The sequence below is a fragment of the Poeciliopsis prolifica genome, unplaced genomic scaffold (assembly GCF_027474105.1).
Source record: "Poeciliopsis prolifica strain line A6 unplaced genomic scaffold, Auburn_PproV2 SCAFFOLD015, whole genome shotgun sequence".
Lineage (NCBI taxonomy): Eukaryota > Metazoa > Chordata > Actinopteri > Cyprinodontiformes > Poeciliidae > Poeciliopsis > Poeciliopsis prolifica.
Genome location: NW_026562390.1, coordinates 4,454,214 through 4,473,437, shown reverse-complemented (window position 1 = coordinate 4,473,437; position 19,224 = coordinate 4,454,214). Strand labels below are relative to the sequence as shown.

Sequence of the window (19,224 nt, the reverse complement as noted above, 5' to 3'; positions counted from 1 at the left end):
AAAATTATTGAAGCTTTTTGTTTACATTTCGGAAATCTCATTTACTAAGTGAGTGTGTATGGTTTCATGCACTTGCTTTTCGAGTTCAGCAGTTTTAGAAAGATTATTTAAAAACCTTGGAATTGTGCTTTCTTTTTGCCATGGTGGTTAAATGAGGAATGTTTGTATATCTGGAACTTGAAATCTCAGGTTAAAAAGTTATGTTTGCACAAGGAACTGGCTTGTTGTGCACATAATGTCTCGAGTGACATGTGTGTTTCTTTTTTATATATAAAAAAAAAATTCCCTTCTCACCCACCGCGGGTGGTTCTTATCCTCTGAGCTCGGGTCCTCTACCAGAGGCCTGGGAGCTGAGGGTTCTGCGCAGTATCTTGGCTGTGCCAAGGACTGCCCATTTCTGGACTGAGATGTCTGATGTTGTTCCTGGGATCTGTTGTAGCCACTGCTCCAGTTTGGGGTTACTGCCCCGAGGGCCCCGATGACCACAGGCACCACTTGTGGTCTTCACCTTCCAGGCCCTCTCCAGTTCTTCCTGAGGCCCTGGTATTTTCCAGTTTCTCGTGCTCCTTTTTCCTGATGTTGCAATCACTTGGTATTGCTACATCAACCACAACGGCTTCCTCTGATGTTTATCCACTACCACAATGTCTGGTTGGTTCGCCATTACCATTTGTCTGTCTGGATCTGGAAGTCCCACAGGATCTTAGCTCTGGCGTTCTCCACCACCTTTGGGGGTGTTTCCCACTTTGATCTTGGGGTTTCCAGTCCATATTCTGCACAGATGTTTCTGTACACTATGCCTGCCACTTGGTTATGTCGCTCCATGTACGCTTTCCCTGCCAGTATCTTGCACCCTGCTGTGATGTGCTGGACTGTCTCAGGGGCCTCCTTGCACAACTACACCTTGGGTTTGTCTGGTGTGGTAGATCTGGGCCTCTATTGCTCTGGTGTTTAGGGCCTGTTCCTGCGGCGGGGATGAGGGCTCTGTGCTGTCCTTGAGTCCAGCTTTTCCAGCCATTGGTAGGATTTATTGATATCAGCCACTGGGTTATTTGCTGGTGGTACATCCCATGTAGGGCTTGTTTCCCTGTTGTCTGAGACATTCACTGAGCACATTGTCTGTTGAGGCTTTGTCCCTGATGTATTTATGGATCTTAGTTGTTTCGTCCTGGACAGTGGTTCTCACACTCACTAGTCCTCTGCCTCCTTCCTTGCGGCTCGTGTACAGTCTCAGGTGCTGGATTTGGGGTGGAACCCTCCATGCATGGTTAGTAGCTTTCTAGTCTTAATATCTGTGGCTTTTATCTCCTCCTTTGGCCAGCTAATTATTCCAGCAGGGTATCTGATTACTGGCAGGGCATAGCTGTTTATCGCACGGATTTTGTTCTTGCCATTGAGCTGGCATTCTCAGGACTTGCCTTATTGTTGGAGGTATTTAGCTGTGGCTCCTTCCTTGTGGCCTCATCGAGGTTGCCATTGCTTGTGGTATACCTAGGTACTTGTAACTGTCCTCTATGTCTGCTATTGTTCCTTGTGGGAGTGAGACTCCTTCTGTGCGGATCACCTTCCCCTCTTTGTGATCAGCCGACCACACTTCTCTAGTCCGAATGACATCCAATGTCAGTGCTGTAGATCCTGGTGGTGTGGATCAGTGAGTCGATGTCTCGCTCACTCTTGGCATACAGCTTGATGTCATCCATGTAGAGGAGGTGACTGATGTTGGCCCCATTTTTGAGTCGGTATCCGTAGCCAGTCTTGTTGATAATTTGGCTGAGGGGGTTCAGGCCTATGCAGAACAGTAGCGGGGACAGAGCATCTCCTTGGTATATGCCACATTTGATGGACACTTGTGCAAGTGGTTTGCAGTTGGCTTCAAGGGTGGTTTTCCACAGCTTCATCGAGTTTGCAATGAAGGCTCTCCGAGTCCTGTTGATGTTATACATCTCTAGGCATCAATGATCCAAGTATGCGGCATTGAGTCATAGGCCTCTTGTAATCGATCCAAGCCATGCACAGGTTGGTGTGTCGGGTTTTGCAGTCCCGGGCAACTGTGCGGTCTACGAGGAGTTGGTGTTTGGCTCCTCTGGTATTTACACCGATACCCTCTGTGCCGTGCTCATGTGTTTATCCATGTGTTTGCTTATCTGGCCGCTATGATGCCTGACATGAGCTTCCAGGTTGTGGAGAGGCAGGTTATTGGTCGGTAGTTGGGTGGGACTGGACCCTTTGATGGATCCTTCTGGATTAGGATTGTCCGCCCTTCAGTTAACCATTCAGGGTGAGTCCACTTTGTAGCAGCTGGTTCATTTGGGCTGCAGTCGCTCATGGAGAGCAGTGAGTTTCTTTAGCCAGTAGGCATGGATCATGTCAGGCCCTGGTGCTGTCCAGTTTTTCATACCTGAGACTCTCTCTTGAACATCTGTCACAGTGATGGTTACCGGGGCTTGCTCAGGGAGGTTGCTGTGGTCCTCTGTGCATTGCTGTTGTGGGACGCCTCCCTTTCCCATATGCCTTTCCAGTATTGTTCAGTCTCCAGCCTTGGTGGGTCTGCTCTGTTGTTATTACCTGCCATTGAGAGTACACCTTAGCTGGTTGAGTGGAGAAGAGCCGGTTAATCCTTCTGGATTCATTCTCCCTTGTGTATCTCTTTAGGCGGCTGGCCAAGGCTTGGAGCCTCTGTTTGGCAGTTTCAAGTGCTTCAGGTATGGGCATCTGCCTGTACTTTCTGGGTACTGGTCTTTTCATTGTACCCTTGTGGAGCTCTGACAGTTGGCTCACTTCCCTCCTTGTTACCTTGATTTTAGCCTCTAACCGTCTTTTCCATGGGGGTATTGGGTCTCATGGTTGCTCTTATAGCCAAGTATCTCAAGGATCACTGATGCTGAGTTGTAGATCAGCTCATTGGTTTCTGTTATGGTGTTGGTAGGGATCGTTCTCAATGCTGCATTCACATTCTCAATGAGACTTTCTGATGGTACTTCACTCAGCCGTTGTAATTGGCGCCGGGGAGGCCTGGTTGTCATTCGGGTCATGATTCTCTCTCTCAGGTCAGCAGCTGTCTCGTTCAGCTCTGTTTCGCTCATTGGGGCCGTGTATCCCCTCACTGGATGGGGACTTGTAGTTAAGTCCCCACAGTCCTGACATCCGGGTTCCTCCCTTTTGCCGTAGCATTTGTGTTGTATCTCGTCAATCTCAAGTTGTGATAGCAGTTGCCGTTTGCGGATGTTAGAACACTGAGCTACTAGTTGTTTAGCGCTTAGTGTTGACTGGGGATGTCGAAGTAACCATTCCTTCCCCAGTCTTTGCATGTAACCCCTCTGACTAGGGTTACTTGAGTAGTAGCATTCCAACAGATCCACATTTTCATCTCTCGCCCATTTCCGTCTTGTTCCAGTAGCCCATTTGTCATCAAGGTGCTCTGGTTCCCCAACACCTGACGCAGACCTTGTTTGGCCGGGCGACGTCTGAGCGGCATGTTACGCAACTTAGTATCTCTCATGGTATGAGGTAGGCAGTAGCTTGAAGGGTCTTGCCTAAGGACCCAGACTGGATTCGAACCCGCCCTCTCGGGTGATATACTGATGCCTTATGTATTGAGCTATCCAGTCAGCTTATATATATATATATATATATATATATATATATATATATATATATATATATATATATATATATAAATTTCATGAGACTTAAATTTTTCTATTATGATTTCAAACTTTTCAATTAAAAGACTAATCTTTACCAAGTCAAAGATTAGTGTTTAGTGTTAAATCTCCTTTGCTGCTACTCTAACAGTTCACTATAAGTCAAATGAGAGAAAATGGACTTTCCTAATATTTATGGTGACAGAAATAAAAAACCTTCTTCTTTGGTAAAAAAGAAGACACAAATCTTTAATATTTTCAAGTGTGCTTTGTGAATTTGTAATTGAATTTGAGTAGAAAAATCTCAAGAAGAATCCTCTGAGACTTAGCAAGCAATCATTCTTGGAAATGGCTATTTTAAACCTTAGTGAATAAGCTGTCCTCGCTTTCAAGTTATATTTTTTATGCTTTATCAGGAAGAAGGGGATTTTAATACCAAATGTAATCCATCGGAACGGGTCAACAGGACAGAACAGGGTTTTTCTGTAGTATTTGTTTTTGTGATATTTTAAGCTAAACATAAGTTCAAGAGAATCTTTAGATTTTTTTTTCCATTTTAAACTCCAAGTGAAAAGTTTTGTTAATTTATATATGCCTCGTTCAAACTGAATTCCACACATTGATCGTTACACACTCAAACACGGACACACTGTTCAAATCAGGAGGGCTTCAAAAGTGACACATTCCAGGACCAGACGCCAACAAAATCTGTTTAATTTCCACAGGTTTAGACCTGCATAACAAGTGTTTCTTTCAGTAAAGAAGCTGTAACATGTTATAGCTTCTTTAACATGAAGTTGTAGAAATACTTCTTTAGATTATTTTTCAAATAAATTATAATTTGTACCTGATGTCTTTTTGGTTTGAAATAGGAGTAGACAGGGATGAAAAGGAACGTACAGTGCAGGTATATGATACTGATGTGAATTTGAAGGTAGTTTAGACAAATGAAAAGGAGCAGCAGTTACCATAACCAAATAATTATCCTAGCATCTTCATTAAGTGTAAATGGAGATACATTGTTAGCTCAGTCTTGGGGTAAAAGTCATTCTTACGACGACTCAGACTAAATCAGATTTCTTCTGTCTTTGAGCAAATTTGATTTCAGAAACAGAGTGGTTTAGATAAGCACTATTTTACGATGCCTTGAACTATTTTATGCAACATAATTACATTCAGACCGATATCTAAATGTAAGATGTTGTCAGGCTTCTAGCTTTTTAACAGAACCTCCCCTAAAAGTCAAACTCCAATTTCAAAGTCAAAGTAGGTCAATTAAGCTGCTGTTGAAAAACAAAAAAACTCCAGGCAACGCATTATTAATATGAGACCACGCATAAAATGTATTTATGCAAGTATTATTTTGTGTGGTTTTGCACTCTTGGTTTGATATAAGCAAAAAGAAAGAAAAAAAAAAGTTACTGTGGGGAGACGAATGTGAAGCAAATGTTCTCAGATTACACATTAAAGCAAATATTGATTCACAGTGTTTATGGGGTGGGAAACGGAATGTTAAGCTACATAAACTCCTCTATATGAGCTGGTGAAAATGTTTTTGTCCTTAAAGCCAGTGGAGCTCAGAGAGAGCATGTTTTGATCTTGCACATCCAGGATTAGATCAGACTGATTACTAATCAAAGTTCTGCTGATGCTGAAGTTGTGAAGAGGGCAGGGCAGCAAATCAGATTGGTTACATTCTGTACATGCCAACACACCCAGCAGAGAAATCTAACTGGGAATATCATCTTCCATTCTGTGGACAGCCATACCTGAGAGCTTAGAGAACTGAAACTGAAATGGACTCAAGCTTCACGAGTCACTGGTGTGACCACACACTTAGCGGATCTTTGCATTTTACAATCATATCACCACTACTATTTCTCAGCTTATAAATCTGTTCAATTAAATTTAAAAATAAAATAAATAAACTTTAAAATTTTTCCATGTTGCAAAAAAAAAAGTGTTTTCATACTCTGCTGTAAATGTTTCACCACTCTTGATGGATGTAAATTTTTGCTACAAACGCAAATACCTCCTTTCTCAAAAAACTTTTATTCATTACATTTGAATGACAGCATGCTAATTTGGTACCTACTCGGCTAACAGTCGGATCAATAATTGCCAAATCAGCACATTGCTGAAATGTATTGCATGCTGATGTTACACGATTACAGCAGCAGGTGGTCATTATGTGTACGAAGTCCAGCAAGGGAGAAAATAAACTGTGTGCTACTTGGAAATCACATACGGACATAAAAGAAAACATTTTAAAATGTTACATATGGCTCTAATAAATGTGGCTACGGTCTTTTGCTGAGAACTTGATACTTTTCAAGCTTTTTAGTTGCAGTTCTGTCGATATTCTGCTTGCATTGCACAGCGCCTTAAAAAAAGCTACCACATCTGTGTAACTTTCCCACATAATTTCACATCATAACCACAAACACCATACGCAATTGTGATTCTGGGAAAACGATGTTCTTATAGACTTTCGTGGCATCCACTTTCTTTACTTTGGTACCCGTAATAAAAGCCCACACAACTCCCTGCAGGAGTTGCCTAAATTGTAAACATAGTCCATGAGACCAAATTAGACCAAACTTTATCCCGTACATGGAAATTGCGATGTGGCGGAAACTTTGTACCATGACAGCAACACTGAAAAGCTACAATTTAATGGAATTTTGAAATTTGAAAATTGCAGCTTCTAGATTCTTTATAAGTTAACTCAGGGGTCTGAATGCTAACCATATTTTTCAGATCTTCATTTGAAAACATTTCTGAAAATTAATCCGTGTAACACTTTCTCTTTGCAGTCACATGTATCTTTCTGCTGATCCATCATGTGGAAATCCAATCAAATACAGTGACATTTTTGGTTGAATCAGGGAAACACGTGAAAAAGTTCAAGAAGTTTAAATACTTTTGCAAGGCGCTGCATGTTATTCAAGCAGGAATACAATTGAGATACATTTCCAAAGTGTGACAAGTCACAAATAAATCCATTCTGGCCTCTCGTGTCTCACATCTCTGCAAAACTCCCATTCAAACTCAGTCACACACACAGAAGTATGCCACAAGTAACATACAAACACACACTCACAAACCCAAAAGACCAGTAGGTTCAGGACAGCTGCTGCTAATTTTAGAGGGCTTGTAACTCCTGCTGTGCCCGAGACCCCTTGCTCCCCAATACGACACACCCCTTCTTCCTTTTTCTAAATGCCTTTTCCCCAAGCACAATCCCCCACCTCTATAAAATAAAGTCAATAAACTAGGTTTCCTTTAGCGCCCTGGAATCCTGTTAGCTCAGTCTGTAATAGTCTACGTCTACCTTGCCAAATATTCACAACCTATGACACAATTTTCGGGAAGCTGTTTAAACAGATCTGATTTTGAAAGAAAACCCTCAGAAATACAAGAAACTGAATTTTCTCTTTAGTGTTTCTACTGGCTCTAAACAGCCAATAATTAACGATAAATGAATGAAGAAGGTAGAAACAATATTTTTATGGATCAGACAGAAATGTGGGAATGTCTTTTTCGATTTTTGTGTTTCATCACTGTATCGTGGAGATAAAATATTGTACACCTTTTTCTTGGGAAAATACTATTATAAAGCAGTCTTCATTTTCTGATTCAGAACTAAAGTCTTAACAAAAATACAAGCCTTGATTTATGGACATTTAGAGTACTGTGCTGCAAACTTTGTGCTGGCAAAATACTCGACTAAAATTGAGTATTTTTAGTCCCAGTTCCAGTTGTTTTAAGAATTATACTATTACTAAGTTATTTTTATCACATTTTCACCAGAGTGGCTAATAGTGATATAATATAATATATGTTATATATTAGAGTTTTGGAACCTTAACTTTGACTTTACAACTAGTTGAGAGTGGGTCATTCTGATAAACTGCTATTTATGTCCTTTGTACAACAATCAACTGTGTTTAATAATTGCATTTATTTATTTTTACAGAAGCACAGTTAAACACAGCTTATTACAAATTTATTCTGTAAAGTCAAGAGACTCGATGAGAACTAACAGAGTGATAATGTATGATATGAATCAGTGGTGTCTAAACCTTTTGCCATGGAGGCCAAAATTGTAAAGCTAAAAAAACAACAACAACAAAAGACACATTTGTTTTGTGGGCCACAAAATAATAATAATAATAAAAAAAGAAAATAAAACAGGAAGAAAAAATTACTGTGGTGCTTTTTTCATTTTAGCTGCTCAATAACTTGCTCGTAATTTTTGAAATAAATATTCTGATCATCAATGATTACCTCACATCACTTCCCTTTGAAAAGACAGTGATATTTTGCTTTGCTTTTTGGGTTGGATTGCTTTCCTTATTTGGCATTAAAAAAGTTAAACTCCTTCCTTTGCAACAAGAACAGTGCATGGGTCAATGCTGGCTCTTAAGTGGAATCATTGATGATTCATTCTTTTTCTTACAAAATGATAATAGAAACATTATTATTAAAAGAGAAATACTTTGTGTTTGACATAATTAATTTTGAAAATTGAATTTCTGAAATTGTCAGACAAATTAATCAGAGGATATTTTGGCAGCAGTCACTGTGATGGAAATGACAGATAAAAAGAGCCCCATGCTCATTACAATTTCATTGAAATGATCTTTTTCTTAAGTTAAATATAGTTTGAGGTGTTCCCAATCAAACCTACGCTTGATGTAATTTGAACCACATCATAATATTCACCAATAATGTGGAAAAAAATCGGTAACTTATTTGTGACAGATGATTTCAGTGAAACCATTGTCAAGGTTGTGGTGCAGTCAGTGTCTGTGTGAGTAAACAGCTAAAATTGAAACATCAAATGCCTGTGAGCAGCCCAGCCCCCCCACACTTATCGAAGGCCTTTACCCTGACCCTCCACTGCATGCTGCAATCACAAATCTCAGAGCATGTTGCAGTCTAGCAGCAGCAGCAGCAGCAGCAGTAGTAGTAGCAGCAGCAGGAGCAGCAGCAGCAGCATCAACAGCAGTAGCAGCAGCAGCAGCATCAACAGCAGTAGCAGCAGCAGCATCAACAGCAGCAGCAGCTCACTCTTACCCTGCCCTGTTCATCACCACCTCACTAAATATATTCTAAGATTTCTCCATTTTCTAAAAACCTGCAGACATCTCTTCCTCACTTATATTTAAATAAACCTAATATGTGGTTTGTAGGGGTTTGTGAACAAAAATCTATTAGTCTTGCATGTAAGAGTCCTGAAGCATCAACATAGATATAGCACACTTTGAAGTGCTGAGAGGTTATGATTTTAAAGATGATGCAAAAAAAAAAAAAAAAAGAAAAAGAAAAGTGGCACGTTTGTACTAAACATCATAGTGTTTGTGGGTTATATCATTTTTGCCTGGTTTTGTACTTGGTGTCAGACAATTTGGGGTCTTTTGCACACTGTGGGTGTGTTTTAGGGGGCCGACTGAGAGTCCACAGTGCTGAGGTCATCTGTATAAACATTACAACACAACAGAGGAGTCAGTGAATGAGTGCATGCTGAAACACAGACTCCTGTATGTACGTTGTCATACGGCTTGTGGCTGGAAGGCTATATGGGTAATAGTTAATTAGAGCAAAGAGTCGCTCACCAATCGCTGGCTGATGCTGAAACCACATGCAAGGTTTTTGGTGAACGAGCACCTATTTGCAGATGTGCTTAAAGTATTTTGGCCAACCCTGACCAGAAAGTACTCCAGATCGCTTCCAAAATTACATGGTAATAACAAACTAATTGTGGGTCTGAATTTAACAAGATGACATCAATGCTGTTTTCTAATCTGGCCAATTAGTGTTCACAGAAACTCGCTCAAAAGGAGCTATGTTCATAAACGCAGCGGTAGTTTTGACTGTTTGGCTGACACATGACTTTAATTTTGATTTCTTCTCTCAAAAGAAAGAAAAAAAATCAGTTTTTCTCTGAACGAAGAGGGAAAAGAAATAACAGCTCACTGCCTGGTTAAGTTGCTTCAGCATTTAACCAGACCCGAACAACAGTGAAAGAATGAAGCCTCTACTGTTACAAATCAAAACACGATAACTTTTTTTAGATGAATTATGCAGATGGTCATATCCAATCAATTTTGCCAGGACCCACCATGAACATAATCGACCTCAATTTACCCCGCTGACCCAGAAAATGGATCTTTTTCCAGTCACCATATAAAAAAAACCTTCAGAATAACAGAACAGGAAGAGCTTTTAATTTTGATATTTTAAGGGAAATGGTTAATGTTGCAGCCAGCTTCGCAACGAGCGAATGTCAGAGGTAGGTTATGTTCACAGTGGACCCTGGCCTGTGGAATGTGACTTCAAATTATTTTCAGAAAACTTGCCTATTCATGCATATTTTTGGTTCCTAACCATCAGACCCACACGAATATCACGCTGTCATTCAATGCAGCGTTCATTTGGAGATACATTTATTTAGCCATTATTATGAAGCTGCAGCTAGCATGAACAGACTGTTATGGACCATTAGCAGCCCATAATGCACCAACTGAAGCATTTTTCTCACAGTAAAACATGAGCACAGACATTGGATGCGTGGAGATTTGAAAAAAAATAAATAAATACAAATATTCTCATTGATGCTTCTCTTTAGAGAGTAGTGCAGATAGAGCATCAATCTCAGTTTACTATAGTTTTGAAAATAAATAATTTATATGCAAATATAGTGATTCAGTTTTTAAAACAATTGTAAAGCAGACTTTAACTGTGTCATTATGCCTCAATTTTAGAGGCATGAGCACCATGATTTATTAATAATGCAGGCCCGTCATTGCAGCAAGTGAACATTAAATGATTTCTGTCTGATAACAATTATTAATGTCAATACTTTAGCATCCAGCATGGTAGAAAGTGGTAGCAAGTTCAAACTTAGAATTATTGTGTCACATGCCAGTTTATGTTTCACTGCTGTCATGTTTGAAAAAGGGGTTCACAAACATTGGAGTATTTTTTTAAAGCTTCCCACTTGGCTCAAGTTCTTCTGAAGTATTAATGAGGACAGAAATTGATGGTGATGACAAGGAAATCTCAGGGGAGTGATCAAATATTGATGAAGCAGGAGACAGGAGCTGCTTATGTACATTGCGCATCTATTCAAAGGTTTTTATCATACACATCTGTAGGGCTTTCCAAAGGGCACTCAATATATTTTCTTTCACTTAAATGACTGATTTGAGGATATGCTTAGGGTTGCTTCACATCTTGAAGACCAATTTCCACCAAAGCGTTTGAAATGTTGCTCCAGTATTTCCACACACAATTCTCTCCTCATGATTCCATCTATTTTGGGAAGTATGCCAGTCTCTCCTGCAGCAAAACAAGCCTTCTACATGATGCTGCAACTTCACAGAAGGGATGGAGTTCTCAGCCTCACAAGCTTCCTGCTTTTTTTCTCCAAATGCACCATTGGCTTCTTCCTGTCTGAGAGGCCTTTCTGTCCATGTACATGATTCACTCTTAGCTTTTGGTTTAGGGCTCACATGCCCATCTTCAATCAAAACAGAAGAGGTAAAAATATTTCTTATTTTGCAGTTTCAAATAAAAGCAATTTGTTCACATTATAGAAGTTTGCTTTGCATGTGAGTCAGTGTCTAGATACCTTTTTGCAAGGTTATCACGAGAATCTCATACTGTCCCCTGCCTAATGAACAGCATGAACCGACTTCAAATTACATAATATAATTCTTTTCCTTGCAGCTCCACTGACAAAGACCCAACAAACTGTCTGCAAGGACAAAACATACGAGTTTTCCTTTCCTCAAACTGTGAGAACTTTCCACTCTGTTCCTCTTTAGATGTTATGTGGAGGCTGGTATGGCTGCCATCTTTCAACGTGGCCAAAATAGTTTCTCCATCTGCAGCTCCGACAACACCCTCCCCTCTCCCCTCTCTCCCATGCATCCACAGAAACACACACGCACACACACGCACACACACTTCTCTATTTACATGCGTGTGTGTGTTACGTCCTGTGTGTGTGGTATGCTGTGGTTTCCAACCGGTGCCAAATTTAGTTGTGAGCAGTGAACTCTGGTGCAACTGTTGCTTCTGAGTCGTATTAGCACAAAGCCAAACATTAGGACTTATTTCAACATTACACATAACGGTAAGTATCCAAATGTATTTCTGAGAGACCACCTCAAGAGGGGGAGTCGATGTAACTGAAAACTTCAAGCATCTGGCCAAACCAAAAACTGAGAATCAGATTTTTCCACCAATGTCTCCATTAATTAATTCTCCTTCTATAAAATAAGACATAGAAAAACCAAAGGGGACACAAATACCAAAACAAATGGAGCAGGATTACGAGACAGAAGGTTGGTGAGGGTGTAAAGAACATTACAACTGGTGCAACAAGATCGGACTTTGTCCAAGATTGGACCACATGAAAGTGAGGGAAACGTGTAGGAGATTCTGACGTCATCCTGAAAGGTTTCCAGCTTGCATCACTTTGAGTTTTTGGTACAGGATCCGTCCCGAGTGCAAGACAGAGGCACAGTTTTCCAGATAAATATGACTCCATCTTTCACAACAGATTAAGATCTGGGTGAATATAGGTGGCAATTACAAAGATATAAAAGTTAGTTGTGTAGTCAGGACTTTGGTAAAGTATCAAATTAAACAGCCTCACACTCATTGGACAGTAGTGCACATTCATACAGAAATCTCCTGTGTCTGTGTCATTCACTTTTTTAGGTCAACATTTGAACTTCTGCAAAATAAACAAGCAAAAAACAAAATGAAAAGCTTTTTTTTGGTTATTTTGCAAAGCAAATAATACATAGAACTAGTGACAGAAGCACAGAAGCTGAAACGACCGCATAAACTCTGAGGTGAGACACTGAAAGAACCTGGATGCAATGTCCAACAACCCCTTCGGTTTTCACAGATAGGCGGTAAAACAAACAGACCGGAGGTCATCGAAAGAGAGCAAAAATGAGCAGAATGATGTGAAAAGTGAGAGTTTCAAACACTCACCGCCAGGGCCTGCAGCCTCTCTTTGTGGAGCTGAGCCTCCTCACACGACATCCTTAGGGGGAAGCAGGGGAGAGGGAGGTGAAAGAAGAACAAGAGGTGAGATTCTCAAAGAGTCCCTCAACTCGGAGAACAGAGACGCCGAAGGGAGGGAAGTAGAGGAGCGAGGAAGAAGAGGTAGAGCAGGAGGAGCGGAAGGAGTATCCAGATGATTTCCTTCCTCAGTTATAATCCAAGCAGAATGAAAGACCTCTCACTCGGTGGCCATGTGCCTCACACTCAGCCCTCTGCTCACATTCTCTTTCTGTCTGTCACCCACTCTTTCTTCAGCTCCGTTCGTCTCTCCTCCCATTTGTCCCCTCTTTTTTCCTCCTCCCTCTTCCTCCCCCCTTCTTTAGGCATGAGCCATGTGTGATTAAACAGCTGGGAGGAGCAGCTGAGAAAGCGATGGAGCAGAGGAGAGAGAGAAAGAGAGAGAGAGAGAGAGAGAAGAGAACGAAGGGGTTAAAGAAACCCAGGGAATTGGGGAGAGGATGAAGAAAATTGCAGATGTAAGGAAAACTGTGGGAGACAAGCACTTTTTCATATTAGAAAGGTGAAGAAAGGTGCTTGAGATGCTGAATAAAAGATGAAGAGGTAGAAAAAGAGCTGGTGTAGAGACTTCTGTAGCTCTCACTGTGTACAAAGTTTTTTATTTTCATTTTATGGAAGAGAAGCTACTTTCATTTGGTTTTTAAAACTATCTATTTTTACAGTGATGAACAAAAAGAGGACAACGGTGTGTTAATAGAGACCCATGATGAACTGCAGTTGTTGGAATGTTTAGATGATTTGTGGTTTTGTACATTGAGCATAACATTGGAGCTCTTTCTTAATCTTATATGCAAGCTCTCTGTCATCTGTTTCTGACATAAATATTAATAACATGCAAGCCATAGATCTGTAGCCAAAAAGTTATTGGTTGCAGAAGACAAATCTGAAATTTAAAATATGCAAAAACTTAATATAAAATAAATTTAAAAGCTCAAATCATTGCTTTTAAATTTGAAAAAATAGTAAGTCTATTACAATCCAATAACACCAAGACTTTAAATTGTATAATCGAAAGTACTCAAAATAACAAAAATAAAGAACAACTGAAAAAAGATGTTAAAGTTCAACTAAAAGCCATAGTGAAGTTTAAATCAGCCGCTTTATCAACAGTCTACTGTTCATTTATGAGCTGAAATAATAAAGTACTCTTCCCATCTTTATATTATTTCACGATCCAGTTTTCATTCCCTCTCATGCACCTGTCTTCTTCCAATCAGTCGCCAACATTTTGTTCCTCTTCCCTCATTTTTACCTCCACGTCTCCTTCTACAGACAGGCATCCTTATAAGGAGAAACAGCAGCTGTAGACATTGCTTGTGGGAATACACATACGCACGCATACGCACACAGGAGCAGAAACACTTTAAAATATAGCAGCCACAGACTGACTCAGAGAAAGAGAAAACAGCAAAAAAAAAAAAAAAAAGGATGAAGATGGAACAATAAAATGCATTTCAGCAAAATGATGACACACATTTATACATGAACTAAAATTTTCATATTTACACATGAAATAGGAAATAAATGTTCCTTATAATTCAAGATAGAAAAAGGTAACTAAGTCTGTGTTTAGACCCAAAGTGGTCATTTCAACCAATGCCAGATATTCTGGTTGTCTAACAGTTTACTTGATTTAATTAGATAAGCATTTTTGGCATGATATATATATTATATATATTTTTTTTTTTTTTTGATGAAAATATATTGTAAAGAGGACAACGGTGTGTTATAAATAACATTTTGATGAAAAGTGTATAAATAAATAAAGTATGGATTGGATGGATGGATGGAATATGGAATGGATGGATGGATGGATGGATGGATGGATGGATGGATGGATGGATGGATGGATGGAACCTAGAAAATAATGTGTTGGCCAACTGGGTTGAACCAAGTTTTAGAAGAAAGATATTTGCTAAATAGTGGTCTAACTAAAGTAAGAAAGTGCCACAGTTTTTTTTGTTGTTGTATGGAACTACATCTCAAACAGATTCAGAAAACAAAACAAAACAAAAAAAAAATTATGCATGGTGTAAAATATGTAAACTATCAGGTCTATGCAAAAGAATTGGACTGGGTGGATAGATTTTACACTCTAGTTGTTGTAAAAGCAAAGAATCTCCATGAGTCTCTGTACTTTTTCTTGTAATTAAAAATTCTTGTCACATGCATTATTAAACTTTTCATTTTTTTCTGAGGTGCTGTTGTGCTTAGCTTGTGCCGAACTCCTAAATCTTCATCCACTGAAAAGTGGTCACCTTTCCTCCCTCTTTAAGCCCTTCACTCTGGGTTGAGCTACGCTGGCGGGTCGTCACTGGAGACAACGGCATCATTGTTCCTGAGCGTCGCCACAACGAGGCGATGACCTCACTGCGCAGCCAGCCCAACACAACCCTTCTCTCCCCCTGCCCGCCTCAACCAATCCCAGCCCAGAGGTAATGACCTCCAGATGTGAAACTAGAGGCAGGAAAACGCACACATTAACTCGCACACAAACAGAAAAGTGTAACAATATGCAAAGCGCGAGTAGGAGGCAGAGGCAAAGAGCCAATGCGGACAAAGAAAGCAAGTCAGAAAAATTGTGTATTTGTGTGTTGCGTCCTGTGTGATTCTCATCAGTTCAGTACTCCTACATTTCAGTTTTACTAATAAATGTCTCCCAAACACATGAACAGAGAACTACTACTCTTCACGAGAGATTTGTTTATTTCAACATAACTGTCTACTGTACGGTACAGTATGTGTATACGTATGGTAAAAATAACTCCTTTCAAGCAGACCTAAATCTGTTCACACTATTCTGCAAGTGCCACTTTATATTCTTTGTGAGAATGAAAATAAAGCCCCCATGTGTCAGTTATTAAACCTTGAAGGCCTGCTGTAAAGGTTTGGGGAGGTTAGGTTTGTTTCGGGTAAGGGAAGTAGCAGTTTAGGGTTAGAGAGCAAAAACGAGAGAAACGAGGAGGAGGAAAATTAAAACAACTCCAGCAGACATATTTGTAGGGCAACAGACTGCCAGACCTTGATCTCATTCATACTTTATATATTACTGATGGAAGTTGAGCTATGTCTGGATGCCTTTAAATACTACGCAATAAAACCTTTTTTAAAAACAAAAAAAGATTTTTGAAAGGAATATGGGTATTCTTACATCTTTCATTTTCTGGTGCACAGCTTTGCATTAAACTTTGTGAACCAAAAAAAAGGGGAAAAAAATAAACGTTTTCCTTTTTCAAGTCAGTTATTTGTGTGTCCTGAGATCTCATGATATTCAAACTCTACAGTGGCTAAGGCAGCAAATTTTAGTAGGGTCGCCATGCCGCTCACTCAGGAACGGGCCAACAACTGATCGGCGCCAAAGCCAATTTGCAGCACAGCAAAAATATGTCCTTGAAGCAAATAAAAACACCTTTATCTTTATAAATATTTGCAGTCTAAGCAGATGCCACTGCTGCCACCAACCGTTTTGGAGGGGAACTGCTTGTTCCGGCAGAGTACTCTAGTGGTGAGTTACCTCCTCTTGGCCCTGGTCACCACTGGCCAACACCTGACCCTGCTATATTTTAAAATAATCTTTGTCTTGCCAGAAGCATAGCTAATTGCTTTGACTTTGGTAAACAAGAGTAACAAACCCTGATTATAACAGTAAATGCATTAAGCTTGAAGCTCTTGTTTTAGAGTAAAAAAGGGAGTAGTTTTTAAGATGAGACAGATGGTTTAGTTAGTTCACAATGAGAAGTTACAAAGGAATTGATTAAATAGCCCTCCTCCACCTTCTAGACTGCTGATCTGGAAGTCCTTTTGGGAACTCAGAAGAAAGATGCCTTGGCAACAGAGCAGAGCAAAATCTGAATGGGTTGTTAATGATGTCAGAATACCACAACTGGCAAATCGTTACCAACTAACTACGCTGAAACTGACATATGCTTGGATGCTTTTTATTACAGATAAAGTTAAGGTTCTTTGTATGTCACCCTTTTTAAATCAGTCTGAAGTGGGTGGGATTAATGCAAAACTGAAAATATTGGTCAAACCTAAACAGAAATTACATCCCTAAAAGAGATGCAGAAAAAAGTAGTTTGGAAACAGAAATGGAAACACTTCCAAGTCTTTTGTTTTGCATTTGGATCGCTTTAAAATTTGATAGTCATTAATCCACAGCATGAAGACTGGTTTTACCGAAAAAAAACCTAATTGCAGAGTTTTAGCCATGCAGATTTGTGTAACATTTACTTTCACGGTTCTCAAACTGTGAAGCACGACTCATAGTGGTATTCTAAAGACCAGTCCGTTAAACTACAGCACAAATCTTTTTACAAGAGATTCTACATAAGTGACTGAGTTTCAGAGAACACGTATGTGCAAAAACATACTCACATCCGGAAAACATTCAAGTAGATGAGTTGCATACAGATAAGGGACCGACATCCCCAGCCATCACACTTGTCACAACCTCAGCACTTTCTTTAGCATCAAAATGTATTTTTTTTTGTCTGTTTTGTGTGCATATGTTTTCATGACCCTGCATATTTACTTTTAGGATTTAGGGATTGGCTCAGTCTTTCCCTTTTACTGCATCAGTGTTTCGGTTTGTAAATGTGTTGCTTTGTATGTAATAGTCCAATGAAAGGAAAACAATGAAATGTAAGATGCAGCTAATGTTTTCATTTTCTTCTGTCTGTCTTCACCAGGGATCTTGTGAGATCTGCTATGCATTATTTATCCCATTAGAATCCTTCAATACTTGCTTGTTTAATAAATAGCATCAGCGAATGGGTCTTCTGTGGCCTCTGCAGTCCACTTTACCACAAATGCGATCTCATCTTTCTGCTGAATAAATAGGGACTGCGCTGTGTTTGTGGGACTTAAAAGAAGCACCTCAGAAGAAAAAAAGACAACGTGAAGGAACAATAGGATGGGTCGTACTCGAGTCCCTTTTTCACAATTAAGACATTAACTATTGATGCACAAGTAAAGCCTGCCTGTTTCGCGCCTCAATGCACTTTTCTTGCCTGCTTCAAGGGTGTGGTTCTCAAAGAGTGTGCAAAGAAAAGTCAATGATTTGTCAGTGAAATAGCTCACCGACACCTGGTTGAAACTTGGTTGTGACCAAGCACAAAAATATTTCAGGGTTTGTCTTTCAAGTTCAATAAGTCCTCAGCATCTGCTGACCATAAAAAGCTTTGCAAACAGTTGAAGTGAAGTCACAGACTATGAAAAGGATCCTCACAAATCAAAATATCTGACTTTTTGATTGCAAAAAGTCAGAACCCGTCGAGATAGGAAATGGAAAAAAAAGAGTGTCTATTATGGTTTGAACTTATTCTCGAAAGGGACGATATTTGTTGTAAAAATCACATTAGTCAGGAAACATATTCACAAAATATTTCCAGAATGAGGTTGCTAACACAAGTCCGTCTTTAAGCTTCCTCATTTGTTTGTGCCAAACTGGCTACATGAGACATTCATACATTTCGCTTATATAAATACGGTAAACGTCACTGTACTAATGACTTTTACCAGCAAAGTTATATTTTATGAAGGATTGCATATTTCCATTTCCACTTCACAACTGCTTTCCACTGCTGCTGGAGTCACAGCAGTTTAGCAGGTGATTCATTGTACTTGCTCACCTCTTGCATAAATCACAAAGGGTCTGGTTTAAATGTGTTTTTTGAAAATGGGAAGGCATCCGGTATACCTTGGTCTGGGAATTTTTAGCTGGACCAACCCTGCCAAAGACTGACCCTCCAAAAGCGTTTTTTATGTCACTAAATGATAATTCTATAGAAGCAACTAATTGAGCGACAATATTTTTATGCAGATGCGTCGATGGGTGAAGAAGATCAAAGTTGGTTCATTTCCATTGCAGTCAGGTGTTTTAAAAATGACATCAGAGGAACTGTGGAGATGTAAGAAACAGGAGTGATTTGGATCCCACAAGATTTTCATCATCTGGCAGATGTCGCACTGATTCAGTGAGCATTTTTACGAGGATATTTGCTTTGTGTGGTTTGGGTTCCTCTTTAGCATTGTGCTAAGGTCTCAGGAGGGTTAAAAGGAAACAGTCACAAAAAAGAAAATTAGAAACAAAATTCTGATGGCTGCAGCTTTATGCTGCATTGCTTATGCTTAGCACACTTACCAAAGATATATGCAAATTCGTGATCTGATTCTTAGCCATCAAATCCAAAACAATTTTTTGTTTGTTTTCTCAGTTCTTAGGAACAGATTTCATTTTGACTGGTCCTTAGATTGGCCGGCTGTCAGAACTAATCTCCGTTTCTGCAGCCTGAAGCCATTCAGTTCAGAACGTTATCTACTGAAGGGAAGATATTGATGGCTCATAAGTTCTACAGAATCCCACTTTAAAAAAGCTGAACTATTCACTCACTTGCAGGCATCTAGGGAGTCAACAGTACACATATGTCATGAATTTCCATACCGTATAAAAGGAAATATTAAAATTATA

The 19,224-nt window shown here is 39.6% G+C and overlaps 1 protein-coding gene across 2 annotated transcripts in view; it reads right to left on the bottom strand.

The window, feature by feature from the left end:
- The window catches only part of LOC129366317 (A-kinase anchor protein 2), a 78,760-nt gene that overhangs the window by 57,852 nt on the left and 1,684 nt on the right, over positions 1-19,224 (bottom strand). For both annotated transcript variants that reach the window (XM_055040096.1, XM_055040097.1), the window contains exon 2: positions 12,663-12,714. In XM_055040096.1, the coding sequence (XP_054896071.1) occupies positions 12,663-12,714 (52 nt within the window). The remainder of the gene's footprint in view (positions 1-12,662; positions 12,715-19,224) is intronic.